This window comes from Lagopus leucura, unplaced genomic scaffold, assembly GCF_019238085.1.
Source record: "Lagopus leucura isolate 7727_CA_CO unplaced genomic scaffold, USGS_WTPT01 Super-Scaffold_100009, whole genome shotgun sequence".
NCBI classification, from domain to species: Eukaryota; Metazoa; Chordata; class Aves; order Galliformes; family Phasianidae; genus Lagopus; species Lagopus leucura.
The window spans coordinates 28,454,587-28,477,000 of NW_024962266.1; the positions used below are offsets into that span (position 1 = coordinate 28,454,587).

Below are 22,414 nucleotides of genomic sequence, written 5' to 3' on the forward strand. Positions count from 1 at the left end.
TAAGCTATCTGTACAGTGTGTGTACATCAGGAATGATGTCCTGTCTGTAGATGCGTCACTGACGGCAGCATGCACTTCAGTACGGTTATTGGAGCAACCTCGTTTTAATATATATCTGTATTTTATATATATATGTATATATATAAAATTCTGCTTGATACTTTATGTATTTTCAGATATCTAATACTTAAAAGCATCCTTTATCATTGCTAAATTAGCCAAACCAGTACAAAATTAAGTGCAAGAAAAATACCAATTCACATCATATTTTTGCCAGTAATACAAAAGGGATGATTCAGCTCCTCACATTTACAGCCACTTAGAAATTCTGATTTAGAATGACTACGGGAAACCTTCTTACATTCAAAAGATGTCTCAAAATAATTTGCATTCTCTTTTGTAGTGGGGAAACTCGTTCTTAATGCAGATCGTCCACCGCTTAGTAGGGGGGAAATGAAAAGGGACCGGTGCTGTCCTTGTCTGATTGCCTAAAAATGCACTGAAGCAGTCCCATTACCCACTGGAGATGGGAGAGGAGGCCTTCTGCCTAACCAATAGCACCTTCGTCCTCAGAGATGGGTTATGCTCAAAAGGATGCTGTAGCATTTCCCAAAGCACATTCCAGATTTGTTGGAAAGGAAGAGGAAAATAGTGTTTTATGAAGGCACACCCATGCTGAATTTGCAGGAAAAAGGAAGAAATCAAAAAGCAGTACTGCACAATGCAGTTATAATACAAGGCTCATTCTTGAAACCTGAATATCATGCTGGAAGAAAATCTAGATATGTGTAGTATTCCGAAGAAATATTTTGAAGGCAAGATTATTTGATTTTTTTTTTAATCAAAAAAAAAAAAAAAGTTCCTGTGTACATGTGGAGAGAATGTTATTTAAGAAGGGAACTGAATGTTGTATTGCAGCCTTAAAGAAGCCCATTTTACTGCAATATTCTCCTTTTTTTTTTTTGTAAACTACGGTCTGCAGTTCAGCAGACCATGACTGAATGCTTTTGAAAACTTGTAGATTACAAACATGAAATCACAATTAATACCCTCTAAAAGTAACTTCAGAGCTTTCACGTCTTAAAAAAGGACAATGTGTACTGCTTCACAAGGTAATGCAGCTAATCAAAAAAGGAGTAGAATTAAGGTATTTACATAATGAGCAATTCTACAGAAGGCGATCATCCCCACGCAAGCACTGCTGATTATATCCCACGCTGCTTTTAACAAACTCTACCAGATCAGATCCAGTCATCAGCACTTTCAGAGAATCCTTAAAAGCCTTTTAGGGTTCTTTACACTCAGTGCAGAATGATGTTCTTCAGGTAGAATATGCTGGTGAGGGAGGACAGTGTCAACACAAGGTACCAGCAGGAGAACAGGACCTCGGCGTCCCCGGTGATCCCATACTGGGCCGTACTGGGAGCTGCAGAGAGAAGAGAAAGGGGTTAGGGGTCCTCTCCTACCCTCATGTCCCAAACGCTTACAATTCATTCTTCTACGATAACATCAGAGCAGCAAAAGTGTTAATCTGAAAACAGGAGAGACGAGGCGGAGGTCGCCAAGCCCTCCAGCAGCAGTGCTGCTGCTGGCCGTGACACAGAGCGCAGCCCGTGATCCAGCACTCCAAAAGGCGAGCACTTAACATCAGATGGGTGCTTTGTGTTTAAACATCTGAATGATGCATCTGTTTTTAAGTTACTGAGCATCAAAATCTCCACTAATACCAACGGGAGGGGAATATATTTAGCTCTGTTGGACAACAACATGTTTTCTGCTTAACTTTCGGAGCCAGAGCTTGAACGCTGTGCTGAGCCATAGAGATGCATATTTATTGTCAATCCATTTGAAGAGATTGTATTTACTTGCTTTAATAGGAAGGCTCTCTCAAATCCCTAATTAAATATTGCAGTGAATGCATGCACACAGGGTCAAGAAACGTGTTGAGCTGTGAGATGATGGTGAGCAGCCGGCTGCTGGCCCACAGAAGGAGGCTTAAGCAGGAACCATTGCTTTTGCTCCTGTAAAATCCCAGGGGGATGATGGGGAACCCAACACCCAGCTGGGAGTACCGACATCAGTGAGGTGGGGTTGGACACAAGGTGAGCACTGGAGGTGTGCAGTGGAGGTGAGGGGAGAAATGGGGTCCATGAGGCCCCAGCACCCACTGCCGCCACAGCGCTGAATGCTGGTAAGAGTGTTTGCTTTTGATACTGCACTGCTTCTGCCTATTCCAAAACACAAAAGCTGTGTGAGCCTTACACCCAGTGCCACCTGCACAAGCAGACGTTGGCTGTGTAGGTGAAACTCAGATCCGAGCTGCAAAATCTGTTGATTCATCAGCTCTGCACATCCTTCTCAGAATCACAAAAGCATGAAATATCCCGAGGTGGAGGAGCTGAGAACACCACGGAGGGATTCTGGGCCTTATTTATTGCATGGAGTTAAAAATGACCCACAGCCTGTCTGGGACAAGGATGGGGAATTGCCTGTGGGTGCTGAGCTGCAGTAAGAGAGAGCCAAGGTGGTGCCCATCCCAGCAGTACACAAAGCAACAACACAATATGACCAAATTCATTCTAGATGTTAAAGCTTCCCCTTTTGTTCCTTCAACGGCTTCCAGCCATGACTAACTACAGGGCACTCCCCTCCCTTCTCATTAAAAAGGAACTTTCTGTGATAAACCGCCATGGCAAATCAACATTTAATGCGTTGGAAAAGGCAAGCTAGCAAACCCAAGCATAATGTAGGTGGTATTTCGTTTTAGCATATTAAAAGAGTTTCCCCAAGTAAAGATAATTTGAATTTCAGTGGCTTTAAAAGCCAGTGGAAAATTATGTAAATCTGATTTGCTGCATACGAACCATCACTGTGTTTGTAAAGCTTATTAAATCATAGCTGCATTGTTTCAGCATGAAGGTGCTAGGTGAATTAATGGGGAAAGATACATCTACTGTGTCAGCAACAGGAAGAGCTGTGGCTCCCAAAGCTGTCTGACCAGTCATAGGAGCACAGAATCGTTTGAGCTGGAGGGGACCACTAAGGGCCACATGGTCCCACTCGCTGCAATGAACAGGGACACCCACAGCTCCACCGCGTGCCCAGAGCCCCATCCCTGAGCTCGGGAGTCTGCAGGGATGGGGCATGATGTGAAAGAATCCTGGAGGAGGAGGAGGCCCAGACGTGAGAATAGAGAAGGACTCCAGCCCACTGATGGTGCCCCCAGGGAGCCCTGTGCCACCTCCCCAGCCCCACACCACCTCTGCCCACGTGCAGCACTTTTCCTTAACGCAGTGATTACTTCCACGTAATCCTAAGGTTTGTCACACTTAGCAGTTGTGAAAGTGAGCGCGCTCTCAGCGCAGATGGGATTATATTCAGACATCTCTCCTGGTAGTGAATATAAAGGAGCAAAGTAATGCTATATCACTATCTCTAATTAATACAAGAGATTAGGAAAAGTACTATGCTGAAATGCATAAACCAACATTTGCTAACACCCAGGGCTGCATTAACCAGAAATAATTACAAGCTCTAATGCTGAAGCTGGTAGACAAAAGCACGGACCTCTTTAGGTTGCCTGAATAAGCAAGAGTAATTCTGTTAAATGGATTATGCAGAGAGACGTTAATAAGCATTACAGTTAACTATATTCAGGTTAATGATTTATTGTAGGAAAGCCTTAATAGTTTGTATGCAAGATTTAAAACACGCAGAGAAGGAAGGGATAAACTAACTCAAGGTCAAAGCAGTAAGAAGATGAAGACTGGGCTGTCAGAACTGTCTGTTACAGGAGAAGCTGGAGAGAGAACAGCCCTTGAGGGCTCACCAGAGTCCCACGATAGCATCTCAAAGCACACTGATACCTGAAGGCAGCAGAGGATGGATGGCTGTGGAGGAACCATCTACAAAGGCTGCACGAGGACGCAATGGATTGAGGGTGGGGAGACCCTGTGGCCCTGAGGAGCCCAGCCCTGGGATGGGACAGCCTGGCCCTGGCCCACATGCAGCCACAGACCCAGCAGGACACCCACTGCACGGCCCTGTGCAGTCACTGTCAAGGCAGGAGACCAACCACGGTGCAAAATTCACTCGTTCAGTTAAATTGATAAATCTGAATCTTTCGAGGTTGTAAATAGGAATACAGAGGATCTAAGATGATTGCTCTGTGGAAGTAGAAAGCAATTATTTGTTGCATTAAAATATTAAAGCTTAGCATGGTGAATACTAGAGATAAATACGCCATCAGCGACGCTGAAGAGGAACACTGCCCTGTGTGTGTTTGCATGTATCTTAGTTTATGCACTGAAAATAAAAACAAATTATTCCTTGCTCAGCCACAAAGACCCCATTGGTGCCATGCTCTGTATCTGATTTTGAACTGGCAGGTGATACTGGTTCAGACTGTGTTCAGATGCATGTGTATATAGGGGTAAAGCCACAGGACACTCAGCTCAGCCTCCTGCACCAGAACTGCTCCGCCATCCAGGTACCCCCAGTGTGTGCAGAGCCATTCCCCATCCTCCTACCCACAACCTGCAGGTAATTCACACTAAATGTTGTCAGCAGCAATGTACTGATCTAAACACAGCTCAGTAATATACACAGCAATGTAGATTGTAAGTCAGATGGCTTTTGTCTCTGTGTTCATGCAATGGAGCGTGCCTGACATGCTTTGCAGTTGTCAGGACCAGAAGTGGTAGGTGAGCACTCAGCATCTGCATGCTGTTAAAGGCCCAGAATGCAGAACCATGGCTGGGGAAGGCTGCAAAGTGCCTGCAGAAGGCTTCTGATTGTCCTGATCCCTGCTCACAAATAACCCTCAAATTTTGGGAACAAAAGCATTCCCAAAATCAGCCAAAAAAAAATTTCCTATGAGGTTTTTGGGTTAAGTCAAAGCTTTTGCATGACTGCAGTACTATTTTTCCATTGCATGTCTGTGCCCTGCCAAGGCTGTAAGCAGGGCTGTGTCAGCGTCCTGCTGGGATGGCAGGCAGACCCCAGCCGTGTGACAGCTGAGGGCACAGTGCGTGTCCCTGCAGTGCTGGGGATGTGCTCTGGCTGTCAGCGTGGGCCTCCCAGTGGGCCAGGCACACGTCCCTTTGGTTATTCAACCTCTACATGTTTACAGTGGACTCTGATAACTTGGGAAAAAATGGGGCAGGGGAGGGGCTGCTGCTGGTGAGCCTGAGCCTGTGTTGTTGGTAATCAGTGCAAATAACAGATCCCCCCATACTGCTGGCTGCACAGCTGTTTCTTCAAGCAAATGTCTTTGGGTATCATGTCATCAGAACTGCGGGGCACAGACAAAGCAGGCTCATGCAAATCCTGCAGATATTACTGGCGTGCTTTTGGTGTAACTTCAAAAACAAAAGTGTTTTTACACCCTGATGCACTGTTGCACAGTATATCTTTAAGGGAGTTCCATTTAGACACAGATGGATTTGATCATATCAAATAAAAACCTTCTATTAAATAACACAAAGCAAAGAAGTCCTGCTAATACATTAATAGGATAAATGCAGCAGGCTCTGAACACAGGCTGCCTCGGTGTTTAGCAAGATAAAATAGTACAGCCCCAACATACCCAATTTCTGCTGCAAGCAATATTTCATAATACCGAGAAATATTTATGAGGAAAATTACTGAGGCTGGATAGAATAAAACTTGGCTTTATATATCATCCTTTATACTCAAGTTATCTCAGATTTCTTTCTGCAGAAGAAATGTGCAGTCATATTGGAACAAAGAAAGTGTCTTTTAAAATCTGAGAATTCCTGATGTATATCAGCCTCGAAGGTCAGAGACTGCTTTTGGCACAGAGGAAACAGCAGCGGCAGCACAGGGATGAGCCCATGCCACCCCATCCCCACGTGGTCTCCAGGTGCCACCAGTAATGGGGACAGAAGAAGACAGCTAATGCTTTGTCTAGAGGGTACAGCAGGGCTTGGAGCCATAGAATCATTAAGTCTGGAAGAGATCTCTAAGATCATCTAGTCCAACCGCAGTCGGTAGCACTGAGCTGATGTCTCGAGGCTGACGGTACGGCTCAGAAGCAGGAACAACAAATCCTAAATCCCATCCCCTATATCCTCCAGCATGGGCACCAGGTCTGTCCCAGGTCGAGCCAAGCTGGAATCTGAATGCAACAGCTGCATGAGAAGGAGCTTCAAGCACGGTGGAGGGCATGGCTAGAATTCAGGTCAAACTCAACCAGCAAAAGTAACCTGACCAAAAAACAACCAGTTTAATAAGGCCTCTCAAAACGGCTCTTTTAACAAAAATAGCCATCTTCATGCTTGCTTGGAGAACAAGAGTTGACTCTGTGACAAGTCCTCAGGAAAGCATCTGTGATTGCAGTGAATCATCAGTGCTGTGTTGCTACAAAAGGACAAATATTCCCTGGGATGTGTACATACAAGTGTAGGTGTGCTGTGGGGCTGCTGCTCTGCTCCAGGGCAGCATGCAGCGAGATGGCTGCCTTCACGGACATATAGACAGCAGCCTGAGGACACTGAGAACCACTCAGCCACGAGGAAGGCCAAACAGCAGGCCAGCTTAAAGCCCAAGAAGCAGACAGAGTGCTATTGGATAAGGATTGCCCTGGAGAAGGTAAGGCAGTCACATTCCCTGGACTGCGGCTGGATGAGGGCAGCAGGACTGGGCTGCAGCTGGGGAGACTGGGAGGAGGGATGGAGGAAAACAGTGCTGGGTTGCATGGAGGGTGAGGGGTCTGGATCACTGCAGGCTTTTAAGAACAGTGAGGATAAATATCCCTCAAAAATGATGCTCTGTATGCAACTTCTCTTGGAAATGGGAAGAGAGCCTTCTAGGCATTATTTTTTTTTTTAAAGGTCCAGGAATACATTACAATTAGACGCGACTGAAACACTCAGGTTTTGTAGAACCTGAGATACAACACAACAGGAGGACAGGCAGAGCAGGGGATGGCAGGCAGCGCAGCACAGGGCAGCAGCCGGCCTGTGCATGGAGCTCCCCTTCCCTGCCCAGGAACTGCTTCCAAGTTCTTCCATATGCCTTGAGGACATGCCTGTGCCATGCAAAACGTGCAGGACACTTAAAACAAGTCTTTGATTCTCACAGAAAAATGAACACTGCTGTAGAATCTGCAATTCACCTCTCGGCTTATCGCATCCAGCCCTGCTACCACACGTATCCTGAGATGTCCCTCATCAATTCTTCCAGATGTCTTACAAGTGGTTCCTTCCCTTCCACTGGGAGCAAAGAGCAGAAGGTTTCCCTCTCAGGAAGGAGCCCTGTGTTCCTGGGTGCGTTCAGCTGGGGCTGCCTGATACTGCCTGCCCCCCGCAGCCCTCCTCAGGGGCTGAATTCCTGGGGCTGCCATCATTCCCAACTATATTCCTCCTTCCCCTCTCTCTCTCTCTTTACAGAGCAGGAACAACAACAGATTCAAACACTTGACATTAACTTGCAGTTCTAACCCATTTCTTGGTGGGATGGGATTTTGAAGGGCTATAATTATCAGCAATGTTCCCACACTGGAGCTAAGAATATGTCAAAGGGCTCTATTGTTTCTATGATTTGAAATAAACCCCAGCTTCCACTTCCTTTGAGTCTGCCAGGCTTTCCTCTCCTTCTTTAGAAGTGCTAAAAATAATTTACCCAAGGTGTCATAAAAAAGAAAGTTTCACATATATATATATATATATATATATATATATATAGGTATTATTTCCTGTTCTATTTCAGCAATAGTCTCTTTGGTAAGGTTATCATCAGTGACTCAAATAACTTTGCCTTCCAATAAAAGTTATTGCTTAGCCCAAGGGCCAAGTGGAGAACGCTTTCTGGAATCAGATCCACTCTGCCTCTTCGGAGCATATATGAGAAAAGTTGAATAAATACAAGTCTAATACAGCTTGATAATCATTTTCATATGACCTGCTACTGCATATTAATGAGCTGGAAAGACCGGCTAAGATTTTATTAGCAATATGTAACGTGATGGAAAGAGCAGCAACAGCAGAGCAGCAAGGTCCCAAGCTGCAGCAAGAGATGATTCACTCAAATACAATAGCAGGGGGAACAGAAATAATGAAAAGAGGTTGCTCACCTTTGGAAAGCCTCACTTCCACTGCCAACCCTTAAATGAGGGCTGGAAAGGGATGGATCCTGGCTCCAGCCCTTCCAGTCACTCAGGTACATTGCATTGCATTGCATTTCATGCACCTGAGCTCCCCCTGGGTTGACCCTGCCTTCCCACCAGGTGCTCAATCACTGCTTCAAGCCGTGACCTCGTATTTCTGCTACAGTGATATAAGGCCTGTTTAATAAAAATAGTCCATCAAACAGTGACAATTCCATCTCCGCATTCAAGCAGGAATCAGGGCTAGCACTCCACAGCCTGGGATGAAGGCATGGCACAAGGCTGCCTCACGTGCATAGCTTATCTGCAAGCACCTCGAGGTGAAAACCATCCCTAACCAAAATCCCTTCCTGTTGAAAACCCCAATCTCAACCAAGCTGAGCCTAATTTCAGGTGTTCCCACTAATGCTGTGCATTGCAACTGCACTGTACTGAAATAAGAATGAGATCAGTGTGAGCAGACTGATGGGTGATGCAGGCTGGCAATGCCCTCAGATCAGTGCTGGGCTGCTCTGGGTCACCAGCACCCCGGGGTGCTTGGCCTCACAGCAGTGGGAGGGGGAAAGGAAAAAGGTGACATCATGGGGAGAAATACTGGTTTCACTATCAAGGCATTCCTGTGGATGCCTGAAGCCAGCTGAATTTCCTGGTTAAAAAAGCAGAACTCCTCAAATTGAGAATTGGACTGATCAGTTTGGAATTTCTGCTGCTGTATAAAACAAAGGTGATGCCTTGATCTAGATTTGTGTAAACTGAACAGCACAACATACTGCAGTCTGCTTCCTATCAGCAGAAAAATAATTGAGTAGCATCACTGTGCTCAGCAAAGCCACCAAACAGCCTGGGTTTGCCTCTGCTTACAAGAAAGATGGTTGAACTGGGATGATTTTTAATTACGGTGTATTTTCAGCTGTCATCCAAAAGACAGATGTGCAATTCCCAAAATGTCCTTCTTGCCCCAGATTTGGGGAGAAAGACATTTCTTTCTGAGCTTATGAATGCAAGACCTCAAATTTTGAGGAAAGCAAAAAGCAGTGCTACTGTTGAGAAGGGTGAAGTCAGTTTTAGATCAGTTCTGTAAATGAGCCATCTACTAAAGCCCTCTGTTAATTGAAAATCCTTCCTTGTAACCGATACCAGAACTAATTCCATTCAACCTATTTATGTGAAATCTTAAGACACCGGGCAATTATAGGCGCCATTTACTGTCAGCCGTGTGATGAACGTGGCTGTGTAACCCTGGAGCTCGGTGACTAAATATGGATATCACATTCTTTCCCAAATTTTACTTATAGAAAGATAACTTTTTGTTTGCCTGCGGCACAAAGTACGTGCTGCCTCTGAAGCACATAGATTATTTTTTTTATCTTTCTGTTTCAAAGTTTCCCCTTCATTCATTCCATGATGGCATGAGGCTCTGGTTTGCCATCAGCTATGCTGGAAGTGCGTGTCCCTGTGTGACCTGTGGCACAGCCACGGTAAAAAAAAAGTCCAGCCCCTTTTGTTTCAAATGGAAGATGTGGAATAGCAACAACTGTAGAAGAGTGGGATTCCAATAGAAATTGATCATTCTAAGGGAACAAATTAACCACAATTTCCTGCTGTTACACAGCATTCTGCTCATACTGCTGGTTTCAGTGTGTCAGGATGGGTCTGCCCTGCCAGCCATGTCTGCAGCACGCAACTGGCCTCGACTTTATCATCTGCAGCGACAACAACCAATGGAAGCAATCATCACGTCAGCTTAAGATGCCCCATCCCTGCAGGCATTCAAGGCCAGGCTGGATGTGGCTCTGGGCAGCCTGGGCTGCTGGCTGTGACCTGCACACAGCAGGGGGTTGGAACTGATGAGCGTTGTGCTCCTTTGCAACCCAGGCCATGCTGTGATTCTATGATATGATTCTATGAAATAGTAAAGAATGCACTGAGGGTATAGACCTCATGTCTAGAGCAGGCTGATGGAGGGTTCTGCATGGAAATCCAAAATTAAATGGAGGAGATTGAGTCACGATCTCCCACTGGATGTGTCAAATGCAGCTTTGAAGTTTACACTGAGACAACAACCAGAAAAGCACTGGAGAAAGCACTGGGACAAACACACCAGCTGCCTGTGCCCGTCTCCATGCCTGCACTATGGGCCCTGATGTGGGGGATCCAGTTCCCATCCACACTAGGATTGGAAAGGTCTCCAGGGAAGCCTGGCCAAGAGCCACTGCTGCCCATACCAGATAACCAGGCTCACATCTCCATACCAGGTGGGTGACTGGCTCAGCTCAGAAGAGTGATGTTCCAGCAGCAGCTATGGGGTTACAAAGCCAAGATACAGATGCACAGGTTGTCCCAAAAATAATACCTATGGTGTGCTGCTACCTGGTACTTACACTTGGAATTCTGACAGCCAACAATAACTGCTTCCCTGACAATGTTCCCTTCATTTGTAAGTGTCACATTGAAGAAAAGTAAAAGCATTTTAATGCGACAGAAAAACTTGGCATGGGAGCTAATTACTTTAATTTGATAGATTTTTTTTGGCTCATCTGCATACTTGACAATTATTTGTGACTTATATTGGTAATTAGAGGCTGAGTCTTACGCTGAAGTATTGTAAATAGCTCGGAAGACTTCTGCTGATCCTTCTAACTTTCTTTTGGAGGAGATGAATTTATTAGTAGATAATATGTAAAATATTTGTACTTCTGACCTTTTGTGGAACATTCTTCGTGCATTTCAAATGATTGGTTGTCAGCATCGCTTTCCTCAAAACGAAGCAAGACGCAGTAAATAAGATCTTGAATTAAGCAGCATATTAAATCTACGTATTTGATGGCAACCTTTGATAGTCCTCATATATCATGAGGACTCTGGTGGTTCTGCTACATTCAGCTATGTCATATAGCATTGTGAATTATAATTTTTTTACACTGAACTTTACAGTTTCTGGACCATTTGAACATTATTCTTCTGCTCTTGACAAAGGATATTAAGTTAACAGGTTAGTACATGATTTCTTGCCTTTTTGGTGGCTGCGTATGAGAAAGGAACTTTTTTTTGCTGGAGGAGCTGACAAGCTGTGAACAGACCCTCCGCTGGGGAAGTTGTCTGATGGCTTCCCAATGTTTATTTTTTATTCAGCTGTCCTGCTGAATTTCTCAAGAGCTGCCCTAGCATTTCTCCTGGCCACCTTTCCTCGCTGTGTGTGCATCGCCCTGGTCTTACAGGCATGTCAGAAAACAGTTGAGCTCACGGCAGCCTGCTGAAGCACAGCGACTGTCGCTCAATTCATCACCAATACTGCTCTCACAGATCCACAGGCGTTGCAAGGGACCTCAAATAACGTGATGGATAAAAGAATCGGTAAAGTCAAAGCGTTTAAACTCTAATTCCAGAGGAGTCTAAACACAGCGTTACCTCCAGTGATGACTGACCAGACCAGCATTATCTCCTGAGCGCGTGCTGTCTGTCAATAATGCTCAATCTTCTTCTTTGTAATGCGGGATGTCTTAAGTAGAAGGACACTGGATAAGTCATATACATAAAAGAGATCTACAGCTTGCTGGCATGTGAAATTCCTCTAATACATATTTTTATGGAACTACCGGCACATTATGTGCTTGGCAGCATAAATAAAAGAACGTGTTATCCTGGCAATTTCACATTCACTACATTAGTTAGTAAATGCAATGGCCACCCGTACTTTCCTACAATAAAAACTGCTGAGCCTTTTCATGAAAGATGATTGCAATTTCCACTGGTCTGTATATGCAATAAAGAACCATAACTCATCAAAAGTTGAGCTATTTGCTCTTAAGATAGAAGACCATTTTTCTCAAACACTTGACACCACATTAACTATTCATGAAAGTTGAGTGTTCAAACACTGCCTAAGTAAAATTGTTTCTACTTTTCAACTTGATTGAGGTCTTTTCTGAACTAGACTACACAGCAGCCAGCGAAAGGACTCGCACTGCATGAGAAATGCAGGGACTGTCCAGGTACCGCAGCTGTGAGCTATCGATCTGCTGGAAAGCCTGGTTCCTCCTCTGAAATTGATTCATGATAACTGCCTCCATTTGGGTCAAACAGTATTTAACCGCTTGTAAATTTTAATTAAATGATTTGTCACTTTGAACATACAGTTTGTCATCTCCTAGCCAAGCGATGTGTCTTTATCAGAGAATGACTCAAAGGGAAGGCATTCGTCTCCCCTGTCGCCTCACCCCCATCAAGACAATTTGCTGCTGTGCAGCACGCGGGCCGTGGGAGCAGCCTGCGAGCCTCCTACCATACAAACCCAAATCTTCTCCTGTTGTCTTTAGCATACACTGAACTCTGCATACTGCCAAGCCTTCTTCTGCACCACGTAGCAAAGCACTTCGCAAAGTTCCTTCCGACAGCACGCTTTCTCTTTTTTCATGCATAAATCACACCTGTACTTATTTTTACTAAGCTGCCCAGGTATCCCTGTAGCTAGGAACCCCTACCCACGGGATGCTGCTTCTAGGAGTGGAAATCTGCTGGCTGACTCCAGAAGCGATGCTTTATTTTAATTGTTTCTCTATGACTGTAACTCACCCTGCCGTCAGTGCGACTGGATACGGAAACTTGGTTTCAATTAATTTGAGCTGCCTTCAGTGTGTGCGTGTTACACAACACTGCTGTAAGCATATGAATTTCATGCACACCCCCCTCTCTCTGTGATAAGATTTAATCCTTCGAGGCAGACAACCTCTTGTTTGTGCAGGGACACAAGCTGTTGCTTTAAAGCTGCCGCTTTAATTCCTTTATTTAAAGCTGCTGCTTTAATTCTGGGGTCCACCATCTGTGAGCTGAGGACTTAGAAAACACCACATAATGTCCAGCCACAAAAAAAAAGGCAGGGGCTGCTTATCGCAGAGTCAAATTTTGCTACTTTTCATTAATGTGAATCCCGTGATAAGAAGAGTATCTCTTGAAAACAGCATGCTAGCAGGTCACGGACACAACCACATCCACTCTGTACATATTATTGCTTTTTTTCTAACTACACAGCAATGCATTAATACAGTGGGAGATGGCAAGAACATTTGCTGATGTTAGCATAAGCACGGTGAGAGAAGAGGAAGAGCTGCTGGAGCCCATGCCTGGGTCAGCAGGCTGGGACTGAGCAGAGTGACTGCAGCCACAGCCTGGGACAGCCTGGGAGTGTGGGGGACAGCTTGGGGATGCTGGAAATAGCCTGGGGATGCTGGAGATAGCCTAGGCTCTAACTGGCAGGACCCCGCAGCCCTCGGCCCCACTGATGGGACCCCGCAGGCCCTGCCCTCCACGTGCTGCTGCATCTCAGGCTGCAGTTTTGCTGCCAGAAGAGGATTTGGCATCCGGAGGCTTTCCAGGTACCCGCCTTCCCCACCTGCTGCTCAGCTTAATCCAGAGGATTTTGGAGACATTATGGCTCAGCTCTGCATGTGTTATTATGCAGAAAAGAGAGGGAAAAAAAAAAAACAGTTGAGAATTTTCAAAGCTGTCTGGGAGCTTTAGGAATAAAACTCCTGTTAAGGCTGAAAGCTTTGAAAATCTCTGCCTGTTAGCATAATGTGTGGGGCAGGGTTGTGCCTCTGGCAGCCCCTTCCACTCCTGCCATCATGCTCTGCATCACAGCTGTGCACAGCCTCAACACCACTGCATGGTCCTCACCCCCTGTCAGTGGTCCCCGGCCAATTAATGCGTAAGCTTGTGGGGAATTAATGAAGGTCTGCACTGTGATGGATCCTGATCTACAGATACGCTTTTCTGGAAGCAAAATTGTCAGTGAAATAGTAATGGTGGCATGGAGGCAGCTGGGTCTGAAACCACGCAGGCTTCTGCAGATGACTGTGGGTGGACACCTGTCTGCATGCGTTGCTGGCACGGGGAAGAGGAGGCCTCCCACTGAAGAAGGCAAAGAGTTAAATGCAGCAGTGCATGCAGGAAGGCAGGGGTCGATTGCCAGCAATGATGCTTAGCCACCTCTCCCTGCACTGTGAGCCTGCGTTGCAAAGCGCCCCTCAACTGCAGCTGCACTTTGAAGCAGAAAAATAAAGGACTGAAAAGGTTCTTTAACATCCCCACGTCGTAGGTGAGCTGCAGCTCAGCTCCTTGCATAGTGGGGCGTTTTCGGGTAACAAGCAGAGTAACCCGATGCTGTGTGCGTCCTTTGGTTCATGGGAAAGCAGCACAGGCTGCCAATGGGCACTTTCCCTCTGCCATTGATTTTGGCACTAAGTCAGGATTTCAAAAGGCAAAAGACGGCACGTGGCATCGGGCAGGAATGATAGCAACCTTCCAAAGAGTTATGGATGTCATATTCAGAAAAAAATAAATGGAGAAATGATGTATGCCGCTCTCCAGGCGGTAGCAAAGGCTGGAAGGCAGTGATGAAAGTGTTCCACATTTCAATCCCCACGACCTCACTGGGAAATAAGCGTTCCTTCAGAGCCGCGGCTGTGTGCGCACAGCCTGAGTCGTGCCTTTCCAAAGAGCTATGCTTTCAGGGAGCAGAGGTGGGCCCGCAGACATTTAAAACCGCCTCTGATATTACTGGAGACACACACTCCACAAAGAACTCATTATTCCTCCGAATTGTACTGCATATAACCCTTAAGCTGCAAAAATTCTTCACGTTTCTGTAAAATGAACTTTCCCCGTTACTCAATGAGACCCGAGTAGCAATAATCTGCATTTAGCAGACGGAGGGTTTCTACCTCTTTGTCAAATGCACCTCCTCCTTCATTTACAATGAAACACTGTCACAGGAGGCCACAGGTATGGAAACCTAACAAACAGCATTGCAGGCGCTGCCTATTCCCAAAACGTCTCTGTAACTCGAGTGCTTTGCTGTAACAATTTACTGCAGACTATTCAAATTACGTGCTGTTTTCCTATTATAAAATCCATACCCTGCTCATTCAAGTGAACAAGCTCTTGATCTTTCAAAATGGAGTTGTTCTCTGAATTGCCTCAGTTTGGCATGAAAACTCATTCAGTGTGGTCCTATACACCATGCCTGTTGAATAAGGAGGCTGAATGGTAGGCAATCACTGCAGCTGCAATCAGAGATATTAAGAAGGATAAATTCTATCAATAGTTTTTTCAAGAGATGCACCCTTTATTTGGAATATGACAGAGAGCTGAGAGACAGACCCTGACAATGAGAGGGACTCACATGCAGGAACAGATCATACAAACCATAGGAACAACTACAAGGTGGATTTTCCTTTTGAACCTTACTGGATCGGCGGAGTAGCACATGATAAACTGGGCATGAGATCATAATGAGTTTCCTTGCACTTCTACAGGAGTTCCTAAACGGATGCAGGGTTCCTATGAAGGCCTGCTGCTCAAAGGCACAAACTCCTGCTCCTACAGTGGTCACACTGAGCGCTGCCCTATACCTGTGAAAGGAGATTGTTCATTTTTCAGTATTCACATCATAAGCTCTCATTAGCAGCCAGGCCTGGAAGGAAGCAAAGGTCACAGTGCTGCAGGGCAGCATGCAAGTGGTTTGTATACACAATAGGACCTCTGCAGGTGAGGTGCTGAGTCCTAGGCAGCTCTGAGCACAGTCTGCCTTTCATTCAGCACGCAGCTCCACCAGTGGGTCACCCGGTCTGCCTCCACCAGAGGCACCTCGACGTGCCTGGGCTGCCCAGCCCGCGTCCCACTGGAGGAAGGTCATCACCTGTTGTGGAGTCCTGCACAAAAGCCAAGGCTAAAGCCAGGATGGCACCACTCCGAGAGCAGGGACAACTCATGATAATCCAGTATTTGTTCCACTATTCAGAGCTCTGTGTAAGCCTTCTACGGCCTTGCTCCTTGAAGGACACGGGATGGCCCAAATACCATGTTTGTTTTTCCCTGTGATTTTTTCTTCTCTTTTCTTTAACACAGAAGATGCTATTGGAAGAAAAATCGCATCATATCATCTTTCTTAGGATGCCTGAATGGCTGCTTAAGATTTCACCTGGAAAGTTTAGAGAAGGACCCAGCTATTTGAAGATCAGTTTGGTAGAGTGGGTCTTGTGGCTGGTACACAGCAAGGAAAGATAAAGCAGCAGTTATGACTTTAATCATGGGTTCAGAGTAAGGAAGTGGCTGATCCTGTATTATCTCTGGGTGCTGGTTTTCATCCAGCATAGCTGGAGATCTTGCTGGCAACTGCATCAAAACGTCCATGTTGCATAGATGCTCCAAATGCAGCTGCCAAGAAACTGGAGTTTCCATTTGGAGAATTGCAGACAGGGAGAAGACAAGAAGAGAAGCGCAGCCTGGGATGAGGCTGGAAGGAAGCCAGGATCTTTTTTTCCCACTTGAAACTCAATAGTCCTGCATTTGAATTTCTGTAAAACTGACATATTCGTGGTTTTCAAAAGAGTACTTTCTGACAAGTCCCCTGCCCCCCCAGGCCCCCCTCCTGCAACAGCCCAGAGCTGTCAGCCCCCTCCCAGCCAGCTGGAGCCCCTTTGATATTCTGGGCAGAGTTGGGACCATCCCTGAAGCTATATATATGCAGTTATATGTACATTTTGAAGTTCTGCACATGGCTACACATCTCATCTAGATGGATATATGCATATTTATTCCTTTGTGAATTACTGTAGCCAGCCAATTCTGGCTGATAAACCTTCTCATAAAACATATCCTGTGTGATAAATAAAAACAAAGACTGCTCTCTTTGTGCTAATGAATCACATTCTGGAATCCCCCGCTTCTCTTTGCCTGTTCACAATGTGTCTGTGTATGCGGGTTCTTCTGGAGCAGCCTTACTGCCTTGCAGTGTCACAGCTCGACCTGGGAGACCTGTACCTGCATTGTGGTGCCTTTCCAGAGCCGGTGCAGCCCAGCAGATGGGTGATGCTACGAGAATGAAATCGCAGACCAGACCTGAGAGCCACTGAACACAGGTGGCCCTGGTGTGCCCCCCACCAGGCGTGCACACATCTGCCTTCCCAGCACCTCCTGGGCAACGTGGATGGAGAAAGCTGTGGGTCCCTGCCTGCTCTGCACACCCCCTGACCCTTTCACATTCTGCAGGCATCACTTCAAAGATGTCCCTGCACGACTCTCCTGGCACTTCACAGAGCGCTGCTTGGTTAAAATGGGATGTTTCAGTAAAATGCTCAATGTATCCCACACCACACTACTCCAGCATTCCCACCACTGCGTGAAGCCCCACTGAGCATCACAGCTGCTCAACCACTGCTGCGGGTGCTGCTGCTTTGTGGGAGAGCTGTTTAATGCCGAAATCCCCCCGGCAGAAGGCAGCAGAAGGTGTAATGTCAGAAGAAATACTCTTACATTTTACATTCAGGTTTAGTAAGCGAGGAATCAATGGACTAACAATGACCTATTTCCAATCCTATTTCTCAGCTGATAGAAAGCAGCCCTTCTGCTATGAAATGATACATCTACTCAGCAAGCAGCGAGTAATGCGTTTCTTCTGCAACGATGCTGACTTCGAATACAGGAGAATGCTATGGAGAGCACGCTGTGAGTAACCCGAAACATGTATTTTACTTAAACAGAAATGCTTCCCTAACTCCACAGGTTGTGAGAATGCAGCTTTCACAGAACATTTCTGAGATGTGAGTCCACCTGTTTGTAACAGCAGTAAATGCAGTACTGGTAAGGCAGCAATTTCCCAGTGTGTGATGCAAAGTGTTCCTGGCTGAACAGAGCACTGCTCTGCTGCACACTCCTGCAGCAGCACAGGGCTGCACAACATGGGGCGAGCACACACATGGATTCTATCTAGCAGAGAAAACCCTGTTGGAATTCCCCATCTGCCCACTGTTCTGGAGTGCAACGCAACTGTGGACAACACTACAAACATGAAACTATCCAACAGTTAGCAAATAAGATTAATGTACTGAATGTTTTTCCATAGAGGTTGTTTATCTTTTTGATGTCAACCCTCTCATTACAAGTCTCAGTAATCCTACACTTGTTTCTCTGTTCCTAAAGTGGAATTATAGAATGGTGTTCTGCATCTACCCCCTCAGAAGGGCACTGCTCAGCCTTCCTCCTTCCAGTGTGCGGTTATTTATGGGGCAGAGAAGTGGCCAAAAGCTTTTGAACAAGCACGCATCTGTTTCTAATACAGAAGTTAAATTTGCAATGAGCTGGGATCTGTTATCTCTTTGTTATCCCAGAACCTTGTGATGCTTCCGTACTTGCTGAGTTTTTGGGAGAAATTCTGCAGATGAGGAACAGCCGCTCCAGCCATCTGCCCTCATGCAGAACTCTCCAGTCAATGTGCACAGTGCTTCCATCACAAAGATACAGCCCACAGTGAGAAATGGTGCCATGAAGGCTGAGATTCAGAGTCCGACTCTATAGATCTTCCATATGCAAATCATTTATTGATTAAAGCAGGAACTGCAACTTCATGAGAATAGAAAAAAAATAGGAGAGCTGACATGTTACCTATTAAAAAACAGAGCATGCTTGAAAGCAGGTAGTATTTCGGTTTCTGGCATATTAAAATGCATCAGATATGTGGGGAGGCAGATCAGGGAGAAGTAACCCAAGTTCAAGGAGCCATCCAACCTGCCCAGAGTGCTCATTTAAACACAGCTTTTGTTCTTGAGAATATTAAATAACCCACAGCCCTCTCTCCCCAAGTCCAATTTTTATAAGAGCACCTTATAACGTGTGAAATCATTAATCAAAGGAGATTTCTCAGTTATTCTCTCTGACCTGTCACCGTTACTTATTTAGTCGGCGTTGAGAATTCAGCAGCATCTTCAAAAGCTTCTCCAGACACCACCTGTGAACTAATTACACTAAAGGATGGGGGATCTGTGATAAACGCAGCTCCTGGCAGTGGCTGACAAAAGCAATAATAACTGTGGCCCCAATCTTTTAACTTTTGCAGCTAATTCAGTGTGCATCTCAGGAAGGAAAAAGGAAACTCCCCGACGTCCCAGAGGTGGAAGGCACAGTGCCTAACCATGGCTCCCAAACACAGCCTCCGTTTTGCATTTGTTACACACGTGTGGAACAGTTTGAAGCTTATTCTCTGGGCAGAAAGGAATCTTCAGGGATTTCTCCTTTAAACACAGTGGTTTTGATGGGCAACTGTTGAAAGACATTTTGAGGCTGCTGTCACATGGCTTACGAACAGCTGGAAAATGTCACAAAACTTCTGTGATAGAATTTCGTATGCATATCTTGGAAGTAATTTTTGACAATGGTAGTTGTTACTCAGAATAACTGCATGGAATATGAGAAGGAAAACTAGCTGGAAGAAAGGTCTGCGGCGCTTCCATTGCCGACATGCTGTAGCCCTCTCAGCCAGCTCAAAGAAAAGTATTACTCCAGAATAATGGCATTATTGATACCATCTTCCAGTTCTGCCAGATGGAATATGGGAAGGAATGTATCCGAAATACTGCTAAATGATTCTCACGTTAAGAAGTTACACCTCTTGTCTCACTGCCATCGTCACACACAGTGTTCTGTGCCACTATCCACCCCCCACCGCATCCTCTGCCATTCTGCATAACACACAGGCTCTCTTTCTGACACTGGAAACTCTTTACTTGCCTCTGCAGCTGTAGAGCTTTATAGCAACAGTGATGGCACTATCTGGATATTTAACAGGCTTAAAATAGGTAGAGGGAATATCACAGCAACCTTTCATTTCATAAAGCAAGCAGCACAGCTCAATGGCAGTGCCACCATTGACACCGTGCTGATTTCTGGGAGCACAGAGAAATACTCAGCCCTAATTTTTATCCTGTTTGGGAGCTTCTCTTTCACCTCTTGCTGGTGTCTTTCAGGAGAACAGATGTTTTTCATCTGCACATGGACCTCAGAGTCCTTCCCTCAGCCTTTTCAAGGCAGGTCAGCTCAAGTAGCTCTGTCCCATCACAGCCCTACCTTCTTCTTAAGTTCTCCCCCATTGCATTCAGAGGATTTCGCATTCTCAGTTTCACAGTGTACTTCAAATACATTTGTGTCAATCCCTGACTGTATTATGAGAGTGTGTGATTGAGAGAAGAGGATGATATTAATTTTCGCCCCCCATCTCCATTCTGCTCCCCAGTGCCTGAGCACTGCACACCTTACCCCATCGTGCACAGGGAAATCACATTCCCCTGACTGGTCTGATGCTGCAATCACATTCTGGGAAGACGTTTAATGCAGAGGAATGGTAACCAGAGCAGGGCATGTGAGCCTCATGACTTACCCAGCCCAGAACCTTTGGGAAATGGTTGGCAATACTCTTCCAGCAGTTAGGGAGCTCTGGGCAGCCCCTGTCTGATCCCCTGCGCTGGGCTGAGCAGCACTGCCCACGTGCTGCCAGGGGAAATGGAAGCCCTGAGAACACAAGGAGCTCCCACGCACAGTCAGGACCTCTTGCTGTTGGCCAAGCACAAGGGCAGGATTTGCAACTCATTGAGAACACCTTCTGGCACCCTACAGCGAGAGAGGGCCTCACAGCAGTGATCTAGAGCCATCCTGTGAGCCGTTCAGTGGCAATACAAGAAACATACAAGCCTCAAACAAACGTGCACAATCACAGAAAGAACAGCCAGGTTATCACAACGAGAACACCACAATAATGACATCTGCATTGCCCTGTGCACATCTACTGCACGGCCCTGGGGCAGAGAAGGAATGGGAGAGAAGTGCAGGGATGCAAAGAGGAAAAGGTTTCTCAACAGGGGAAACATAAGAACAGAACAAAAGTCTGGAGGAAAGACAGATCGATGGATGCACAGAGACAGAAAGGAGACAGCCCGGCACTACCACAACAGAACTGCCCGTTATCAATCCCTGCTATTGATATGGCAATGCATCGGTCCCGCTTCCTGGAGAAAAAGTACCCAAACATACTCTGTGAATGTATGTGGATACTGACCTGGGCTTGAGACAGGACTAGAGGTAGTAGGCTCAATTATTTCTACAAAAAGGGAAAAAGGAAAAAAAAAAGAACATTTGGGCGTTAATCACACATGGAAGACAAATACAGAGTGAGACAGCAAACAGTCATGCAACAGACACCAACGACGACTTATTCACGGAGCCGGCGGCCATGGCAGCATGCAGGCCGTGTCTCCTGCCCAGCACTTCCTTCCCGTGCCATCTGTGTGCGCTGTGCTGGCTCCAGATGTGCACGTGTCTGCTTGGCCCCTTGGCACAGCGGCCCTTGGAGCTTTCCTGCTCAGACACATTGCTCCCGGGAAATACTGAAACCTGCCTGGGAAAAGGGTCTTTTTTCTGCTCCATCTCTTGAAGATAATTTCTAACGAGGAATATAAGCATAGTTAACAATGTTGAACTAAGACTGTTTTTAAGGAATAGTTTCATGCTTTAGTGAACTCTTAAAAATGCTCCTCTTCTTAATTATTGAAATCCTTCCACAAGAAAACATTTACCAGAAACACCCAGAGCATTTTGGAGATGATTACTTCTACCATGACAGACAATGGGAAAAGTTAGCAAGGGGCCAAATCTCTCCAGCATTCAGCTTAATGAAACAATCGTCTGTGGATTCTGTTATAATTGTACCTTAAAATTCATTATTCCGTGCCCTTTTATTAGCTATGTACAGCGTTATGCAAAATGAAATACCAGTCCCAATCAATCTTGCGCAGAAGCAAGCTAACATTTCAATGCAGCAATTCAATAACCGTAATGAAAAAGATTTAACGAAATTACCGAGCTCCAAAGATCGTTGACCGTATCTTGACAGTAACAGGGAACTAATGGAACCAAAAGCCAGCCAGCCCCATGGGAGGGGCAGGTAACAGCAGTCGCTGAGCACGATCTCCGTGCTCATCCACTTTTGCCTTCCCTCCCCCCTGCCCCAAGCAATTGCTTTCTGGCTTAATGCGATGCCCAAACACTTCTAAGTGCAATAACTGATGGATGCGTTCCCAAAAAAAGTTGCACAGTTTCCTGACCAAATTACCAACGCCAACAATTCTGCTCATACAGACAAATGCTTCCAATCTTAAAAATATTTATTTGCCTCCTTGGCCTTGATCAGTGCTGCTGATACACTCAAATTGTGAAATAAGATATCGCATAGGTACCAAATGGAATCACACAGGGCTACAGGAATAAGGATGCACAGTGATGTCTGACAAGCTCAGCTGATTCCAGCAATGTCTCATTTTCCACACAAACCCACTTGGCACAGAGAGGAGGCTGTGCAGCCCTGTCTGCAGGTTGGAGCCGATCTGCCTAATCCCAGTTCTGTCTTATCGGTAGCAAACTCACTGTCTTGCTTTTTGTTCCTCATTGTATATTATATAGATG

At 45.8% G+C, this 22,414-nt stretch overlaps 1 protein-coding gene across 2 annotated transcripts in view; it reads right to left on the reverse strand.

Moving 5' to 3' along the window:
- Window positions 1–882: 882 nt before the first annotated feature.
- NEGR1 (neuronal growth regulator 1) overlaps window positions 883–22,414 on the reverse strand; it is a 169,405-nt gene continuing 147,873 nt past the window's right edge. The window contains exons 7-8 of one of the 2 annotated variants that reach the window (XM_042873585.1): window positions 21,012–21,053; window positions 883–1,426 (exon numbers count right to left, since the gene is read on the reverse strand). In XM_042873585.1, coding sequence (XP_042729519.1) covers window positions 1,302–1,426; window positions 21,012–21,053 — 167 coding nt within the window. In that variant the 3' untranslated portion in view covers window positions 883–1,301. The remainder of the gene's footprint in view (window positions 1,427–21,011; window positions 21,054–22,414) is intronic. The other variant, XM_042873586.1, reaches the window with a different exon arrangement.